Source organism: Xenopus laevis, chromosome 1L (assembly GCF_017654675.1).
Source record: "Xenopus laevis strain J_2021 chromosome 1L, Xenopus_laevis_v10.1, whole genome shotgun sequence".
Classification (NCBI taxonomy): Eukaryota; Metazoa; Chordata; class Amphibia; order Anura; family Pipidae; genus Xenopus; species Xenopus laevis.
The window spans coordinates 29,621,358-29,638,823 of record NC_054371.1 but is presented as its reverse complement, the minus strand read 5'-3'; the positions used below and the strand labels follow the sequence as shown (position 1 = coordinate 29,638,823).

Below are 17,466 nucleotides of genomic sequence, written 5' to 3'. Positions count from 1 at the left end.
AAAAAAAAACATCTTTGTCCCTTTCAGACATAAAGGAGAGATTCACAAACTATGTGCTTCTTCTGATTGTGTGCCTAAGAAACATGGAGCAGTTCTCATGGAATCCAGGTAATTCTTGAGCAGATGTGTATGTGGAATCTGAGAAGGTTAAAAGAACTACCATGACTTCCTCCTGTATGTCTGATGAACGATCATGTCTTCCTCCTGTATGTCTGCAAAGCCAAAGCACCAAGCTGTCTGCTTGTTATTGCAGTATCTGAATCTGCAGCATGGCAATGCATTGAATCAAACTGTTATAACAACCATTGGGATCCATATTTTATCCCCAGAAGCACGTTTTCAGTGCCTTGTTATAGTTACACTTTAAATCTCCATATTGAATTAAAAGTTGTGTTGCCCTTTTGTTAATCTTTCAATATACACTTCTTCTTTTTCCATTTAGATCACCTGTGGGTGTTATTCCCTGATGTCTGCATGGTAATTGCTTCTGAGATTGCAGTGGATGTAGTCAAACACGCCTTCATAACAAAGTTTAATGACATCACTGCTGATGTATGTATTTCCTTTCTGCTTGGTATTTGACTAAAATATTTACTGTACATTCTTTTACCTCGGCCTGGCTAACCAGGAGTTGGGATTAGCTTTCCCATAATATTTGTTCCCTCAACAAAGGCAGGCTGTAAAGACAGGTATGGGGCCCGTTATCGAGAAAGCGCAGCATTACAGAAAGGCTGTCTCCCATAGACTCCCATTTTATCCAAATAATCCACATTATTTAAAATAATTTCCTTTTTCTCTGTAATAATAAAAACAGTACATTGTAGCTGATCCCAACTAAGATATAAATAATCCTTATTGGAAGCAAAACCAGCCGATTGGGTTAATTTAATGTTTACATGATTTTCTAGTAGATTTAGGGGCAGATTTATTAAAAGTTAAAGTGAAAATTCGAATTTTGTTTTTTTTGGCCAAAACTCCTAAATTCGAATTGTGAATTATGCAAACTCAAATGGAGTTTAAATTCTAATTTCAAGATTTCAAGATCATACTCTGGCCCTTTAAGAACTCAAATTTGACTATTCCCTATATAGGTCAAGGGGAGAGGTCCAGGGATCAAATTGATGATGTTTGACATTCAAGGTGTTTTCTCCGAAAAAAAACTCGACATCGAGTTTTTCTAATTCGAATTGAATTTGATTCGAGTTTTCCGGTCGATTCAATCCATCCTCGCTGAGAAATTTCGACTTTACTTGCTTTGACCCTTGATAAATGTGCCCCTTAATGTATGAAGATCCAAATTACGGAAAGACTCATTATCTAGAAAACCCCAGGTCCTGAGCATTCTGGATAACTGGTCCTATACCTGTCTTTCTTGTTGGGAGTCTTCTGAGGGTTATTGGCTCTAGATTTTTGGCACACAATTTAACTGCACTGCTGTCCTGGGAGGTTTCAGTATGCCCTAACTTTTCTCCCTCTTGGGATATTCTCTTCCCACAATGACACATCAATATAACTTTGTGATTTCTGGCTATTACCACCAAACAACCTAGTCAGATGATGGATGGCAGGGAAGTTCTTGTGGCACTACAGCTTCTTGCTAAATCATAAAGCTGAGTGACTAAAACCCTCATACATGGGCCCTTACAAGCTGCAGAGAGACCGAGTCTGCAGCTTATTGGCCTGTGTGTGAGGCCCTCCGACGGGCTTCCCCGATCGATATCCGGCCGAAAGTCGGATTGCTGCCACATCTATTCGTTGGTGCAGTCCTGCAATCTGATCACCCGTATGGCTTCCATTCTGACCCGATGTTTGGGCCTTAGGGCTCACGACTGGATCAGCCCGATATCACCCACCTTAAAGGGGTTGTTCCCCTTCCAAACACTTTATTTCTGGGGAACAATCTAAAAACAACTGAACAAAGACTTTCCATTATTTATTTTTTTTACTGTTTTTCCAAAATCCAAGTTTAAAGTTGAATGTTGGTGTCTCTGGTGTTTGAGTCTGGCAGCTCAGTAATTCAGGTGCAGACTCTGAACTGTTACAATTTTGCAACATTTAGTTGATACATTTCTCAGCAGCATCTCTGGAGTATGAGCAACTATTGTATCTATTCTATCAGCTGCCTGTAATAAAACCCAGAGATTCTGCTCAGCAGGGACACAGATAAGAAATGTATCAACTAAATGTATCAATTTAGAACAGTTTACAGGGTCGGTGACCCCCCTCCCAGAGCTGCTTCAGAAGGTGAAAAATTACACTTTACACTTCAATATTAGAAAAAAACGGTGACACAGAAAATAGAAAGTCATTAGAAAAGACTTTTTTTTTCTGGTGATCTATCTGAAAACAACTAGTTGTTTGAAGGTGAACGACCTCTTCAATGTGGGCCCATCGGGGAGAGATCCGCTCATTTGACAACATCGCCAAAACGAGCGGATTTCCCTGTGTATGGCCACCTTTACACTTTCTCATCATTGCTCAAAAGAGCTCCCTGTGGGCTAAATAAAATGTAAAAATCCCTACCGCTTCTCTTCTTTCCCTCCCTCTTCATATTTAGTTTACATTGGCTTCTAGTTATACCATAACAAAATCCTCAGAACAAAATATAGCAGATGAATGCTTGATTGAAGTTTCCGTATTGATCTCTGCGCCCCGGCTTGCAAGCTTTTGTTACTGTAAATTATAAGCTGAACTAGGGGAAGAAAATGTGTTTAAGTATTCCATGGAGACTCCCCCCTCCTGATTAAAAGGAAGGTTATAGCAGGACATTAACAAGCTGGCTCCCCTGTGCATTGGAACAGTTGAGGTTGCCCTACTTTATCACATCACAGATGTTTGTGCAGAAGACAAAAATAACGTTAAGGGATTTTATACTCTGTGACAATCTTTTGTCCTTCCTAAGGCTGCCATTTAATTTAAATCTGTGCATACTCTGTACCTTCAGAATAGAATTCAACATGTCTCTGCTCTTGCTCCTTGGTACCTTGGCCTGCGCTGAATTAGTCTGAAAGTCCGACCTTTTCGGGCAAAAATCTGAAAAAGATTCTGGAAAAACTCCGAAAAAATTGTATGATTCGAATTTTCGCTCGACTTGATTGAGTTTGTCCCCGATCTGATTGAATCGTGCTTTTTTTTTTTTTTTTTTTTTAATAAAAAATAAGGTCAAATCTTAGATTCTAGTATGGTCGCACTTTTTTTCTTTAAATAATCAGAAAAATTCGGATTTCGATAAATGGCCCTAAATGTACATTAATTGTAGATTCTAGTTTGGTTGGACTTTTTTTTTTTTTTTTAAATGAAAATACCAGAAAAATTCGGATTTTGATAATTAACCCCCTAAAAGTTACCTATAGGTCATGTTGATCATTCAAAGCAGCCGCCATGCACAGGCTCAGCCCATGTAATATAATAGGACATTCCAATTGACCTTGTTAGTGAATATGCCTCCATACTGCTCGAGAGGGAAAGTGAATAGAGGACTTAAAGGAAAACTATACCCTCAAAATGAATACTTAAGCAACAGATATCGTATATCATAAGCATATAAAAGAATCTTATCAAACTGGAATATATATTTCAGTAAATATTGCTCTTTTACATCTCTTGCCTTGAGTCACCATTTTGTGATGGTCTGTGTGCTGCCTCAGAGATCACCTGACCAGAAATACTGCAGCTCTAACTGTAACAGGAAGAAGTGTGGAAGCAAAAGACACAACTCTGTTAATTGGCTCATGTGACCTAACATGTTTGGGTTGTTTGTGTGCACCGTCGTACGATCCCAGGGGGCGGCCCTTATTTTTCAAAATGTCAGTTTTCTATTTAGGATTACCCAATGGCACATACTACTAAAAAAGTATATTATTATGAAATTGATTTATTTACATGAAATTGGTTTATTAACATGAAGCAGAGTTTTACATATGAGATGTGTTATGCAATATCTTTTTATAGAGACCTATATTGTTTCTCCTGTAAAGGAGAATTCAACCGTAAAGTAAAAAATACCCTACCCTACATAAACTGCCCTCCCTCCTCCCCACCCCCTCAGCCTAGGTGTTACCCCGGGCAAATGCCCCTAATTCATTACTTACCCCTAGGTGCAGATTCTGTCCAGCGGAGTTCACGGCAGCCATCTTCCGGCTCTTCGCTTATCTTCAGAATGAGACTGGCGCTTCAGGAATTCCTGTGACTTTCGCCGATATGGCACTTTCTTCCAGAAGATTACCAAAGAGAAGAAGATGGCTGCTGTGAATTCCACTGCACAGAATCTGCACCTAGGGGTAAGTATAGAGTTAGGGGCATTTGCCCAGGGGGGCAGCTAGGCTGGGGGGGGTCTATGTAGGGTAGGGGGTGTAGGGTTGCATTCTCCGTATGGTGGTCAAACTATGGAAAATCTCTAGGTCCCAAGCATTTCAGATAATAGGTCCCATCCCAATAAACACCTAATTGACAACTGTTTTGGTCTTTTTTTGTTTGTTTGTTTTTCGTGTTCAGTTTTGATATACAAGTTATGGTTCTCATTAGGTCCAGTATTTATCCAAATCTTTGGCATCGTTCTTTTCAATGTAATCTACACCCAGGCAGCAATTGGCACTGTTCCACCAGTTTATAGATGGTTGAGAGGAGCAACAGAATCCTAAAAAAAAACAATGAAATATATTCAAATGTAAATGTTTTCAGGTCTCTATTTTCACTTGACAGTTGTGATTGGTTACTCACAGTCTACACCATTTCTCTGTTTTTTGTTTAAATAATCTCGTTAATGTAACTTTGAATAAGAGACGTAATTGTTACTGCCGAGGCTTCCGATATGTACACAATATTGATTTGCCTTGCCAAGCTCAACTTAATTGAAGTGATCATTTCTATGTAGCATTTTGTTGGCATTTGGTAGATGATGTGACAAAATACACCGTCTTTTTAATACTTTGATATATTATGGTAATTACTAGACATATAATTAGCCTCTTTTATCTGCTGCATCACTTCCAGGGTTCTTGAGATTTAATGAAGCTTGGAAGAAACCCCTCTTTCTTCATTTCAGCCAAGGCAGTTGTACAGTCGCACGAAAACAAAGACGGCTTTCTTCCAAGTCTCATTTAAATATTTGTTAAACTTGTCAATGTTTCAGTTGGACCCCCTACCTATTATATATATTATTTTTTAAATGACAGAAAAACGTGTTCATATTATCCAAGACCGTAGTAAGCTATGGAATCTGTTATCTGGAAACCCGTTAACCAGAAAGTTCTGAATTACAGAATAACCACCTCCTATAGACTCCATTTTATTCAAATAATCCAATTTTTTTTTAAATGATTATGTAATAATAAAACAGGAGCATGTGTTTTATTCAAATTAAGATACAATTGATCCTTATTGGAAGCAAAATTGGGTTTATTTAATGTTTTCATGATTTTCTTGTAGACTTAACGTACGAATCTAAATTACAGAAACATCTGTTATCCAGAAAACCCCATGTCCCGTGCATTCTGGATAACATTTCTCATACTTGTACCATGAAAACAAATATGGGTTTCTTTCAAGTCTCATTAAAGGGGTTGTTCACCTTTTAATTAACTTTTGGTATGATGTAGGGACTGAAATTCTGAGACAATTTTCAGTTGTTTTAATTTTTCATTATTTTTGAATTATTTAGATTTTTATTCAGCAGCTCTCCATTTTGCAATTTCAGCAATCTGGTTCCTAGTGTCCAACTTATCCTAGCAACCATGCATTCATTTGAATGAGACTGGAAAATGAATAGGGGAGGCCTGAATAGTATTGAGCGTAATAAAAAGTAGCAATAACAATAAATTTTGTAGCCTTACAGAGCATTTGTTTTTTAGATGGGGTCAGTGACCCCCATTTGGTAGCTGGAAAGAGTCAGAAGAAGAAGGCAAATAACCCCCAAACCATAAAAAAAGAAACTATGAAGACCAATTGAAACGTTGCTTAGAATTGGTCATTCTCTAACATACTAAAAGTTGACTGAAAGGTGAACCCTTTAAATGAACTGTTAAACGTGTCAATGTTTCGGTTGGACCCCCTACTTCTACATATTATTTCTAGTCAAGGCAGTTATACGGTACCATAAAAAGAAAAGTTTCTGTGGTTTGAAAAATAAGATGTACAGGTAGAGGGTCCAAATGAAACATGGACAAGTTTTAATAATTCAATTAATAAAAAATAATCAACTCTCTTCATTGTTTGTGATTGATACCAGTAACCTATGGCACATTGCCTAGCAACCACCCAAGCACCCCACGGGACATAGCCTTGATGATAATCCTCTAGTAACAGCATAACTGAAATGGTCTGCATGCTTCTTAAGGATCTTTTCTGTTGTTCATACAGTCATGTCATGAAATAAACACGGTAATTTTTAGCATATGTTTGCAGTACTGGTATAGGATCCCTTATCCGGAAACCCGATATCCAGAAAGCTCCGAATTACGGAATGGCTGTCTCCCATAGACTCCATTTTATCCAAATAATCCAAATTTTTAAAAATGTTTTCCTTTTTCTCTGTAATAATAAAACAGTAGCTTGTACTTGATCCAACTAAGATATAATTAATACTTATTGGAAGCAAAACCAGCCTATTGGGTTTATTTAATGTTTACATTATTTTCTAGTAGACTTAAGGCATGAAGATCTAAATTATCGAAAGATCCATATCCGGAAACCCCCAGGTCCCGAGCATTCTGGATAACAGGTCCCATACCTGTATTATTAAATAGTAATGTATTTATGAAAATCATGCTTTATAATTGATTTGTTCAGTTCAGTATAAAAATAAAAACTGGGTAAATGGCTAGCCTGTGCAAAATAAACAATGTTTCTAATATAGTTAGTTAGGCAAAAATGTAATGTTTAAAGGCTGGAGTGACTGGATGTCTAACATAATAGCCAGAACACTACTTCCTGCTTTTCAGCTCTCTAACTCTGAGTTAGTCAGTGACTTGAAAGGGGGCTTATGGTACATTTCTGTTCAGTGAGTTTGTAATTGATCCTCCGCATTCAGCTCAGATTCAAAAGCAACAGATATGACCCATGTGCCCCCCCTCAAGTCACTGATTGGTTACTGCCTGGTAACCAATCCGTAGAAAGCAAGAGAGAAAGTAGTGTTCTGGCTATTATGTTAGACATCCAGTCGGTCCAGCCTTTAAACATTATATTTTTGGCTAACTCAGTTTTTATACTGAACTGTTCCTTTAAACAGTATTTCTATTGTCAAATTATAAACTCCATTTAATGAATGTCATTATTTTTTATGTTTCCAAAGGTGTATAGTGAATACCGAGCCAGTCTTGCCTTTGAACTAGTGAGCAGTCGCCAGAAAAATGTAAGTATGGCTGTAATCATCATTGTAGCAGATTCTTACATTAAAGGACCAGTAACAGCAAAAAAATGTTTTAAAAAAATTCATTGGTATGCTACGAAAAAAACACTCCAACACATATTAAACTTTAAAATCGCGAAGTCTTTATTAAGAAATAAACTCCGATTGTGCTCCTCTTAAGAAAAGGCGATCGGCGATCCATCATGCGGCGCTCCATTTCTCCTCCCTGCCTTCCTTTTTAGGAGATATCCAGGGAGAAGAAATCGAGTGCCGCACGATGGATCGTCGCCCTGTCGTTGTTTCTGAAGAGGAGAGCAAGCGGAGTTTCAGTAAGTTATTGATTAATAAAGACTTAGCGATTTTAAAGTTTAATATGTGTTGCCGTCTTTGTTTCGTAGCATACTAACAAATTTTTTTAAACATTCTTTTTGCTGTTACTGGTCCTTTAATGTAAGCAAGTCCTTTAAGCAAGTTATCCCAGAATCTCACTGATTTGTTTTTGTCTTTTTTAGGCTTGTACTGATTACAGTGACTCAGTTTCCAGGAGAATGGGCTTCATTCCTCTCCCATTAGCTGTTCTAGTAAGTATGAACAACAGAAATGCTTGAACCCCAAGGAGCTCACTGCAAGAGCAACCTGACTGACTAGATGCCAAGTACGATGCCTTTGTCATAATAACTAATGTTATACAGGTATGGGATCCGTTATAAGGAAACCTGTTATCCAGAAAGCTCCGAATTATGGGAATACGGTCTCCCATAGACTCCATTTTATCCAAATAATCCAAATTTTTAAAAATCATTGCCTTTTTCTCTAATAATAAAACAGTACATTGTGCTTTATCCATACTAGGGATATACCGAAACTCTTTATTGCATATGCAAATTAGAGGCAGAAATCACATGACCGTTTGTCAAAAAACATTGAAGTAAAAAAAAAAAAAAATTCCCAAGTTTTTCTTTCCTGCCCCTAATTTGCATATGGAATTTAGGATTCGGTTCGGTATTTGGCCGAATCTTTCACGAAGGATTCGGGGATTTGCCCTAATCCAAAAAAGGGGATTCAGTACATCCCTAATCCACACTACGATATAATTAATCCTTATTGAAAGAGTTTCTGTTGATTTCAAGTGACAAAAGCTTTTTTTTTTTTCCCCTCTTTGCAGCTCATCCGAGTGGTCACCAGCTCAGTAAAGTTACAGGGAATCTTGGACTATACTTGTGTTATTCTTTTCTATTTTGGGTAAGTTATATGGTCTGTTTAACCTTAACACGTGGAACCAGGGCTCAGCTGTGCAAAAGCAAATCATATTGCTTTTTTTTTTTTTTTTTTTTTTTATTTTAATAAAATCAAAAGTTATTCTAATTTGGTGAATGTTAAGGGACTGATTTACTAAGCTGCTGACTAGTGATGTGCGGGTCGGGCAACCCGATCTCCCATGGCCTACCCGAGCCCGACTTCCGAGTTTCTTTTATAGACCCGCACCAACCCGCCCCACCGATGACATCACAAAAGGGGCGGGGTGAGAGGCGTGCATCTATAAAAACTCGGAAGCCAGCATTTGGAGGGTTGCGGTCGGGGAGAGCAGTAAGAAGAGCTCAACCCACCCCCGACCTGGAAAAGAGCGTGCAAGGTATCTGGTAGGCCCGCATATCACTACTGCTGACTAATGTGACTATTTAAAGGGATACTGTCATGGGAAAACATGTTTTTTTCAAAACGCAAACTGCTGCTCCAGCAGAATTCTGCACTGAAATCAATTTTTCAAAAGAGCAAACATATTTTTTTTTATATTAAATTTTGAAATTTGACATGGGGCTAGACATATTGTCAATTTCCCAGCTGCCTCCAGTCATGTGACTTGTGCTCTGATAAACTTCAATCACTCTTTACTGCTGTACAGCAAGTTGGAGTGATATCACTCCCCTCCCCAGCAGCCTAATAACAGAACATAGCAGCTCCCTAACACAAGATAACAGCTGCCTGGAATATCTAAGAACAGCACTAAATAGTAAAAGCCAAGTGTCACTGAGACTGATTCAGTTACATTAAGTAGGAGAAATAACAGCCTGCCACAATAGTTCCATCCTAAAGTGCAGGCACAAGTCACATGACTGGGGCAGCTGGGGAACTGACAATATGTCTAGCCCCATGTCAGATTTCAAAATTTAATATAAAAAAAAATATGTTTGCTCTTTTGAGAACTGGATTTCTGTGCAGAATTCTGCTGGAGCAGCACTATTAACTGATGTGTTTTGAAAAAACATGTTTTTCCATGACAGTATCCCTTAAATGTATCTCTAAGGGGAATTAAATGATCACTTCTGTATTCTAAGTCTAAGGGATAAATGTAATAACCAGTGCAAGTTTGCCCCAGGTCTAGTAACTCATACCAACAATTTAGATATTTTCTTTCTAAACTGCAGGCCAGTAAATGCCTCTTGTTGATTTGTGTGAATAGGTTACTAGAGCTTGAGACAATTGCTCCATAGCCTGAGAGACTGAGACTTTTTTTGTAGAAAACTTGTAGGCGGGTTTTGAATTTATCTCTCTAGGTTTTAAAGATTTTCATGTTATTTAGTTATTCCAAAATGAACGATCTGCCAAGGAGTGTTTAGCGCTGTGCCCACATATTAAATCATTTTGTTTTCGTTATGAAACAGTTGGTAAACTGCCAACAGATCTCCTCATAAGTCATAAGCCACAATCAGGGGAAATGCAAAACATTTCTCATAATCATATTACTAAATGGAATCCGCTGCTTTCAGGTTAGACTTAGAGGGCTATTTAAAGGGGTTGTGCACTTGAGTTAACCTTCAGTATGATGTTCTGTTGGTTTTCATTTTATTCAGCAGCTCTTCAGTTTGCAATGTCGGCAATCTGGTTGCCTGGGTCCAAATTACCCTAGCAACCATGCACTGATTCGAACAAGAGACTGGGATAGGAATAGGAGAGGACCTACATAGAAGTTTTTGAGTTATTTAGCTTTTTATTCAATTTGCATCTGGTAACTAGGGTCCTAAGTACCCTAGCAACCATACATTGATTTGAGACTGGAATATGAATAGGAGAGGACCTGAATAGAAGGATCAGTAATAAAAAGTAGCAATACATTTGTAGCCTTACCGAGCATTTGACTTTTTAGAAGGGGGTCAGCGACGCCCATTTGAAAGCTGCAAAGAATTAGAAGAAAAAGGCAAATAACTATAAAACTAAAAAAAAAAAAAATAAGGAAAACCAATTGAAAAGTTGCTTAGAATTGGTTGTTGGTTAACATAATAAAAGTTACCTTAAAGGCGAACCACCCCTTTCAAGTTCAATTCGCTTGACTAATGTGAGAAAATAGGATTTTGAATTTTTTTTTTTTTGGCTGACCGGTCCCCTTTAAGGATTGAGTTGTGTTTTTTACAAAAATTTGAGCATTTGAGGTTTTTTTTTTTGGTCAAAAGTCACATTTTCGCTATAAATTTATTATACTCCAACCCTGGAAATAGCTTGAATCCAAAAATAAACCATCTAAAAGCTCGAGGTCATGTAGGAGTCAATGGCAGAGGTCCCTTGAACCATTTGAAGATGTTAACAGCCTCCATGATGTCCCAGTTTTTTTTTCTGAGGGCGAAAACTCGATCAATTCGGGTTTGCAACCGGAACTCTCAGAATCGAGGTTTTACCATTCGAGTTTTTTCTTAAATAAGAAACCATTCGAGTTTTGAGTTCATTCGAGGTATAAAAAAAACTATCCACCCCAGGTACTGTTTTCCCATAATGAAAGAAAATGTAATTTGTCATTTTAAGTAGTTTACCAATACACATTCATTTTTTAATGGTTTTAAAGTTATATGTAGATGTAATTGTAATTAAAAGCAGTGTTTGTTTAACTTTTGTCTTTTCTGTGGGCGTTTCCGGACTACCCTGGGGTACTTGGTATTCAATGGCTGTTATTCTGTTTTAATAGAAGTACAGCAAGTTAGGCAGCTACGTTGCACTAATTCCACAGAGCGACACATTCAGTCTAATCTTTAAGATTGGATTAACTTCTCTGACTCACTCTGCTAATTGGGAAAGCATGGATGCACCAATAACGATCTGATAATAAAGGCTGGTAAAATTCCCAGCTAAACCGATGTAACACTGTAGCAATATCACCCTGCACATGTGTATGACTCTCACATAACATAAGCCTGTTGTAATTTAACACACGAGTCATCTTGTAGAACTCTGCGAAACGCCAAAATTATCTTTTTATTTTTAGAGGCACATTAATCAAGGGTCAAATTTCGAATTTTTATTTTTTTAAACTCCCATAAATCCGGATTTCAATTAGTCGAAACTTGTTAATAAGATCGAATTTTATAAACTCTAAAACATTTAAACGACCGGAAAACTCGAATCGTATTTGATTCAAAATATAAACTCAAGAAAAAACTCAAATGTAAATCTTGAGATCTACTGATCACCAGCTAAAGGTCTACTAGTATATCCCTATCTAGCTTTTGGGCACCAATTAAAGGAACAGTTCAGGGTAAAAATAAAAACCGGGGTAAATAGATAAAAAAAATGTTTCTAATATAGTTAGTTAGCCAAAAATGTAATGTATAAAGGCTGGAGTGACTGGATGTGTAACATAATAGCCAGAATACAACTTCCTGCTTTTCAGCTCTCTAACTCTGAGTTAGTCGGCGACTTGAAGGGGGGCCACATGGGAAATAACTGTCTAGTGAGTTTGAAATTGATCCTCAGCATTCAGCTCAGATTCAAAAGCAACAGGTATGTCCCATGTGCCCCCCCCCAAGTCACTGATTGGTTATTGCCTGGTAACCAATCAATAGAAAGCAAGAGAGCTGCAAAGCAGGAAGTAGTGTTCTGGCTATTATGTTAGACATCCAGTCACTCCAGCCTTTATACATTACATTTTTGCCTTACTAACTATATTAGAAACATTTTTTATTTTGCACAGCCTATCTACTACCTGCTGGTTGTCAGGAGAAAGAAAGAGGCTGCTCTTATGTTCTTCTGCTTAGGAAAACAATTAGCAACCTCTCTCAAATCTTTCCTTAGCAGAAGAACATCAGATCAGCCTCTTTCTTTCTCCTGACAACTTCATTGACTACTTGGTTGTCAGACTAGTGGGAAAATGACCAGCAGGTGCTGCTGTTGTAACTAAATTCATTCATATTAACAGTACATGTTTCCCATAATAACTTGGAATAAAAATAAATAAATAATGAATATAAATTGCAAAAGTGCTTAGAATAGCGTTCTCGTCAATTCTACTTTCAATTATTTTAAAGGTTTACTTATCCTTTAAATTTCATTGCATTACATTTGTGCTAGGTTGGCAGAAATGGTGGGTACAGCTGCAGACTGCAAAAGTGTACAAATGGATGCCTGGAGACACTTCATCAACAAATAAGGCGACCAAGTAAAATCCTGGTCTAGGCCATGCAGAGGGCAAACTTGAGATCAGTTACAGGCAAAAGGTTGGAGCAGCGGTCAAGATATGAGGTCCAGGAAACTGGCAAGCAACACTTCAGAAAGGGCTTTAGAAGAGAATTTACTTGCTAGTTGACCAAACAAATCTAACACCTAGGGGCAGATTTATCAACGGTAATTGAAAATTCATTTTTGAGTTTTTTTATGGCCAAGACGTTTAAATTCGACTAGGGAATTGTTAAAATTTGATTTCAGTTTTTTAAAAAAAAAAAAAAATTCTAATTTGATTTTCGAGATTTATCATACTCAAAATTAAAACCTGCCGAATTGCTATTTTAGTCAATAGGAGCGGTTCCGGGATCATTTGGAGTTGTTTTGCACCCTTCCTGACATTCAACTTCTTTTTTCGGAGAGAAAAACCTCGAATCAAGTTTTTAAAACTTGAATCGAATTTGATTTGAATTCAATTCAAGTTTTTCGGGTCGATCCTATTGACCCAAGTTTAGAAAATGTGGTTTTTTTTTTAATAAATTGGTCGAATTTCAAGTGCAGGCCAGTTTATAAAAAAAACTTCCATGAATTCGAAATTCGACCCTTGATAAATCTGCCCACTAATGTATCGCTATTAATCTCGAATGAATCTCCAGTTCTGTGAATTTTCCCCCTGCTGGTCTGGTAAAGAATCACTGAGTTTAGAAGACAGTGTTCTCAGATTTACCTTTCAGACCTGCTGGGTTTCACTGCCTGTTTATATCATTCAGTATGTTTTATTTTTGCAGACTGATCACCTTAAAAGTCCTTAACAGCATCGTCTTGCTGGGGAAATCAAGTCAGTATATCAAGGATGCAAAAATGGAAGAGAAGTTATTCCAACCACCCACTTCCTGCCAACCAGGGAAAACACCCAAGAAAGCCCAAAACAAATCAAAACCAAATCAAGGTACAGAATTGGCCTGTGTGTGTGTGTGTATATATATATATATATTAAAGTAGTTTCCAATGTATTTGTGTGCTTTACGAATAATAAGTTGTAGATCAACCGCTATAAATACAGTTATATCATTAAAATTTAAAAAATGATTTAAAGGGGTTGATCACCTTTACATTAACTTTTGGTATGACGGAGAGAGTGATATTCTGAGACAACTTGCAATTGGTTTTCATTTTTTATTTTTTATGTGGTGTTTAGTTATTTAACTTTTTGGTCAGCAGCTCTCCAGTTTGCAGTTTCTGCAATTGGTTGCTAGGGTCCAAATTACCCTAGCAACCATGCACTGATTTGAATAAGAGACTGCAGTATGAATTGGAGAGAACATTTGTTTTAAGATGGGGGTCTGTGGACCCCCATTTGAAAGCTGGAAAGAGTCCGAAGTTGAAGGCAAATAATTCAAAAACTATAAAAAAAAATAATGAAGACCAACTGAAAAGTTGTAATATATTCTGCATCAATATACACACCATTCCCATCAGTCCCCTGCCCCAGTGTAGCTTAAAGGAGTTGTTCATCTTTGAGATAAATGTTCGTATGATACAGAGAGTGATATTCTGGGTCAATTTGCAATTGGTTTTTATTTTATTTGTGTTTTGTTTTTTGTTTTTTTTTATTATTTTGATTTTTATTAAACAGCTCCAGTTTGCGATTTCAGCCATCTGGTTGCTAGGGTCCAAATTACCCTAGCGACTATGCATCAATCTGAATAAGAGACTGGAATATAAATAGGAGAGGCCTGAATAGAAAGATGAGTAATAAAAAGTAGCAATAACGATAAATGTGTAGCCTTACAGAGCATTTGTTTTTTAGAAGGGGTCAGTGACCCCCATTTGAAAGCTGGAAAGTGTCAGAAGAAAAAGGCAAATTATTTGAAACTATAAAAAAATAAATAATGAAGACCAATTAAAAAGTTGCTTATAATTGGGCATTCTATAACATACTAAAAGTTAACTTAAAGGTGAACAACCCCTTAAAGTGTAAGCTCACAGTCACACACACAGTAGGGTAGGATGGGCGGCTTTCATTGGCAGACCATCTGGACAGGGGATGGAGTTGGTGACGTGGTGGGGGAGTGATGATGTTAACAAGCCGACCAGTGATGTCAGGGGGCAGGGTTATAGCACAGTGGCCTGTGATTGGCCAAATTGCACATCAATCAGGATAGAGTCCTGTCCTGGTTTTAGACTTTTAGAGGCACATTTATCAAGGGTCGAATTTTGTGTGAGTTTTGATTTGTTTTAAACTCTCCTAAACTCCCATAAATTTGAAGTTTGACTAGTCGAAATGTCAGGAAGGCTACAAACATCACCAGATTAATCCTTGGACCTCTCCCATTGATTTATACAGTAATCCGGCAGGTTTTAGGTGGCGAATAGTTGAATTTCAGTTTTTAAAGGGCCAGAGTATGATAAATCTCGGAATTCAAATTAAAACTCGAATGAGTTTGGATAATTTACAATTCCAATTTGAGAGTTTTTTTTTTTTTTTTTCGAAAATTCTAATTCGAATTTTTACTTCGACCCTTAAAGTGGTTGTTAACCTTCCAAACACTTTTTTCAATTCAGTTGTTTTTTTGTTTTTTTTTTTGTTCCCCAGAAAAAAACCTTTTTTTCAATTACTTTCCATTATTTATTTTTTTACTGTTTTTCCAAAATCTAAGTTTAAAGTTGAATGTTGGTGTCTCTGGTGTTTGAGTCTGACAGCTCAGTAATTCAGGTGCAGACTCTGAACTGTTACAATTTTGCAACATTTAGTTGATACATTTTTCAGCAGCATCTCTGGAGTATTAGCAACTATTGTATCAATTCTAACAGCTGCTTGTAATGAGGGATTTTTTGCAGGGACAAAGATAAGAAATGTAGCAACTAAATGTATCAATTTAGAACAGTTTAGGGGGTCAGCGACCCCCTCCCAGAGCTGCTTCAGAAGGTGAAAAATTACCCTCCAATATTAGAAAAACGGTGACACATAGAAAATAGATCAACAGAAATAAAGACTTTTTCCAATAACTTTCTATCTGAAAACAACTAGTTGTTTGAAGGTAAACCACCCCTTTAATAAATCTGCACCTTAAGATCCAGACAGGCAGTTTTGAAGCAGACAGCCCATGTAAAAAGCCAACTGTCGAGTTCTGGTGACAACCCTACATTAGGGTCAATTTTGTTTAGAGCCGGTTAATCTGTCTGTATATATTGGATTGTGGGAAGTGCCCTAATGTCAATGGAATCGAACTTTGATCCATTCTTCGTGCACTGCATCAGTACTAACCATTGAGCCACCTTGCTGTCTTGCATGCAGTCCAAAAAATATTTCCATTCGGCAAACACAGAATTATATAAAAAATAAAACATATTGTGGCTTTTGCATCTGATTTGAGTGTCTCCTGCTTTTTAAATATTTTTAAAAAAAATTACAAACACCTCTGATTTTAGGCCAACCCCCAGACGTAACTGCCAATACTTCCGTAACCAGCCAACCTGCGCAGGCCGCGAGCCCAGCGCAACTTCTCGTGGAGAGCAATCCTGACAAACTTCTGACCACGCCTGATGGAGAGGAAAAGGAAATACCTGGAGAAAACTCTGAACTGAAGCAGAAACAGGTCGATAAAGATCTGCTGGACATCGACAGGTTCACGATCTGCGGAAACAGAATCGACTGATTTCCTCTTCCCGTGGTTTGTGCTGTTGAACAAAGTGAGGTCGCTGGATATTGCGACATTTATATATATATTTTTTTTTTTCATTGTTTTAAATTATTTCTTCAGGTAAAAATGTCCTTTTATTGAAAACCTGCTTTGGAGTTGGTTCAAGGCGTCCCATGGTATTATGACTATTGAAGTGATGATTATATATATATATATATATATATATATATATATATATATATATATATATATATATATATATATATATATATATATATATATATATATATATATATATATATATATATATATATATATATATATATATATATATATTTTTTTTTTTTTTTTTTCCCTCCCTTTTTAAGACTTGGATTTTTGCTTTTGAGCTTGGCAGGACTGTAGTTCCACTGTGATGGGAAGCTGCACGGATTTAATGCAGAGGACTTCACTTTGCAAAGTTGCACTTTGAAAAAAAAAATATATGTAGTTTTTAAATATATACTGCGGGGTAGTATTAGAAGACTGACCATTGGATGGGACACAAGGCTAATATCGATGACCTTTTCTCAAAACCATGTTGTGTTTTGAATTCTTGTAACACAGAGTAGTTTTCCAGTCTGGAAACAGACGCCTTAACTTTAAAAACTCCTCAAATATTGCAAGCAAAGGATACAAGAATCTAAACTAGGAATGCACAGATATTTTGGATTCCCCCGAATCCTTCACAAAAGATTTGGCCGAATACCGAACCAAATCCTAATTTGTGTATGCCAGTTAGGGGTGGGAAGGGGAGAACATTTTTTACTTCCTTGTTTTGTGACAAAACATTACATGATTTCCCTCCCTGCCCCTAATTTGCATATGCAAATTTGGATTTGGTTCGGCTGGGCAGAAAGATTCAGCCAAATCTGAAACCTGCTAAAAAAAAAAAAAAAAAGCCAAATCCCAGCTGAATCCCGAACCGAATCCTGTATTCGGTGCATCACTAATCTAAATCTTTAACAAGAACCTACTGTTCAAGCCTGAACTGTTTTTGCTTTCTTAGCAGCC

General features: G+C 37.2%; 1 protein-coding gene across 2 annotated transcripts in view; it reads left to right on the top strand.

Moving 5' to 3' along the window:
• The window catches only part of tapt1.L (transmembrane anterior posterior transformation 1 L homeolog), a 52,323-nt gene extending 35,687 nt beyond the window's left edge, over nt 1-16,636 (top strand). The window contains exons 7-13 of one of the 2 annotated variants that reach the window (XM_018228839.2): nt 28-108; nt 443-552; nt 7,289-7,348; nt 7,858-7,926; nt 8,511-8,587; nt 13,558-13,718; nt 16,202-16,636. In XM_018228839.2, coding sequence (XP_018084328.1) covers nt 28-108; nt 443-552; nt 7,289-7,348; nt 7,858-7,926; nt 8,511-8,587; nt 13,558-13,718; nt 16,202-16,428 — 785 coding nt within the window. In that variant the 3' untranslated portion in view covers nt 16,429-16,636. The remainder of the gene's footprint in view (nt 1-27; nt 109-442; nt 553-7,288; nt 7,349-7,857; nt 7,927-8,510; nt 8,588-13,557; nt 13,719-16,201) is intronic. The other variant, XM_018228827.2, reaches the window with a different exon arrangement.
• Nucleotides 16,637-17,466: the final 830 nt, after the last annotated feature.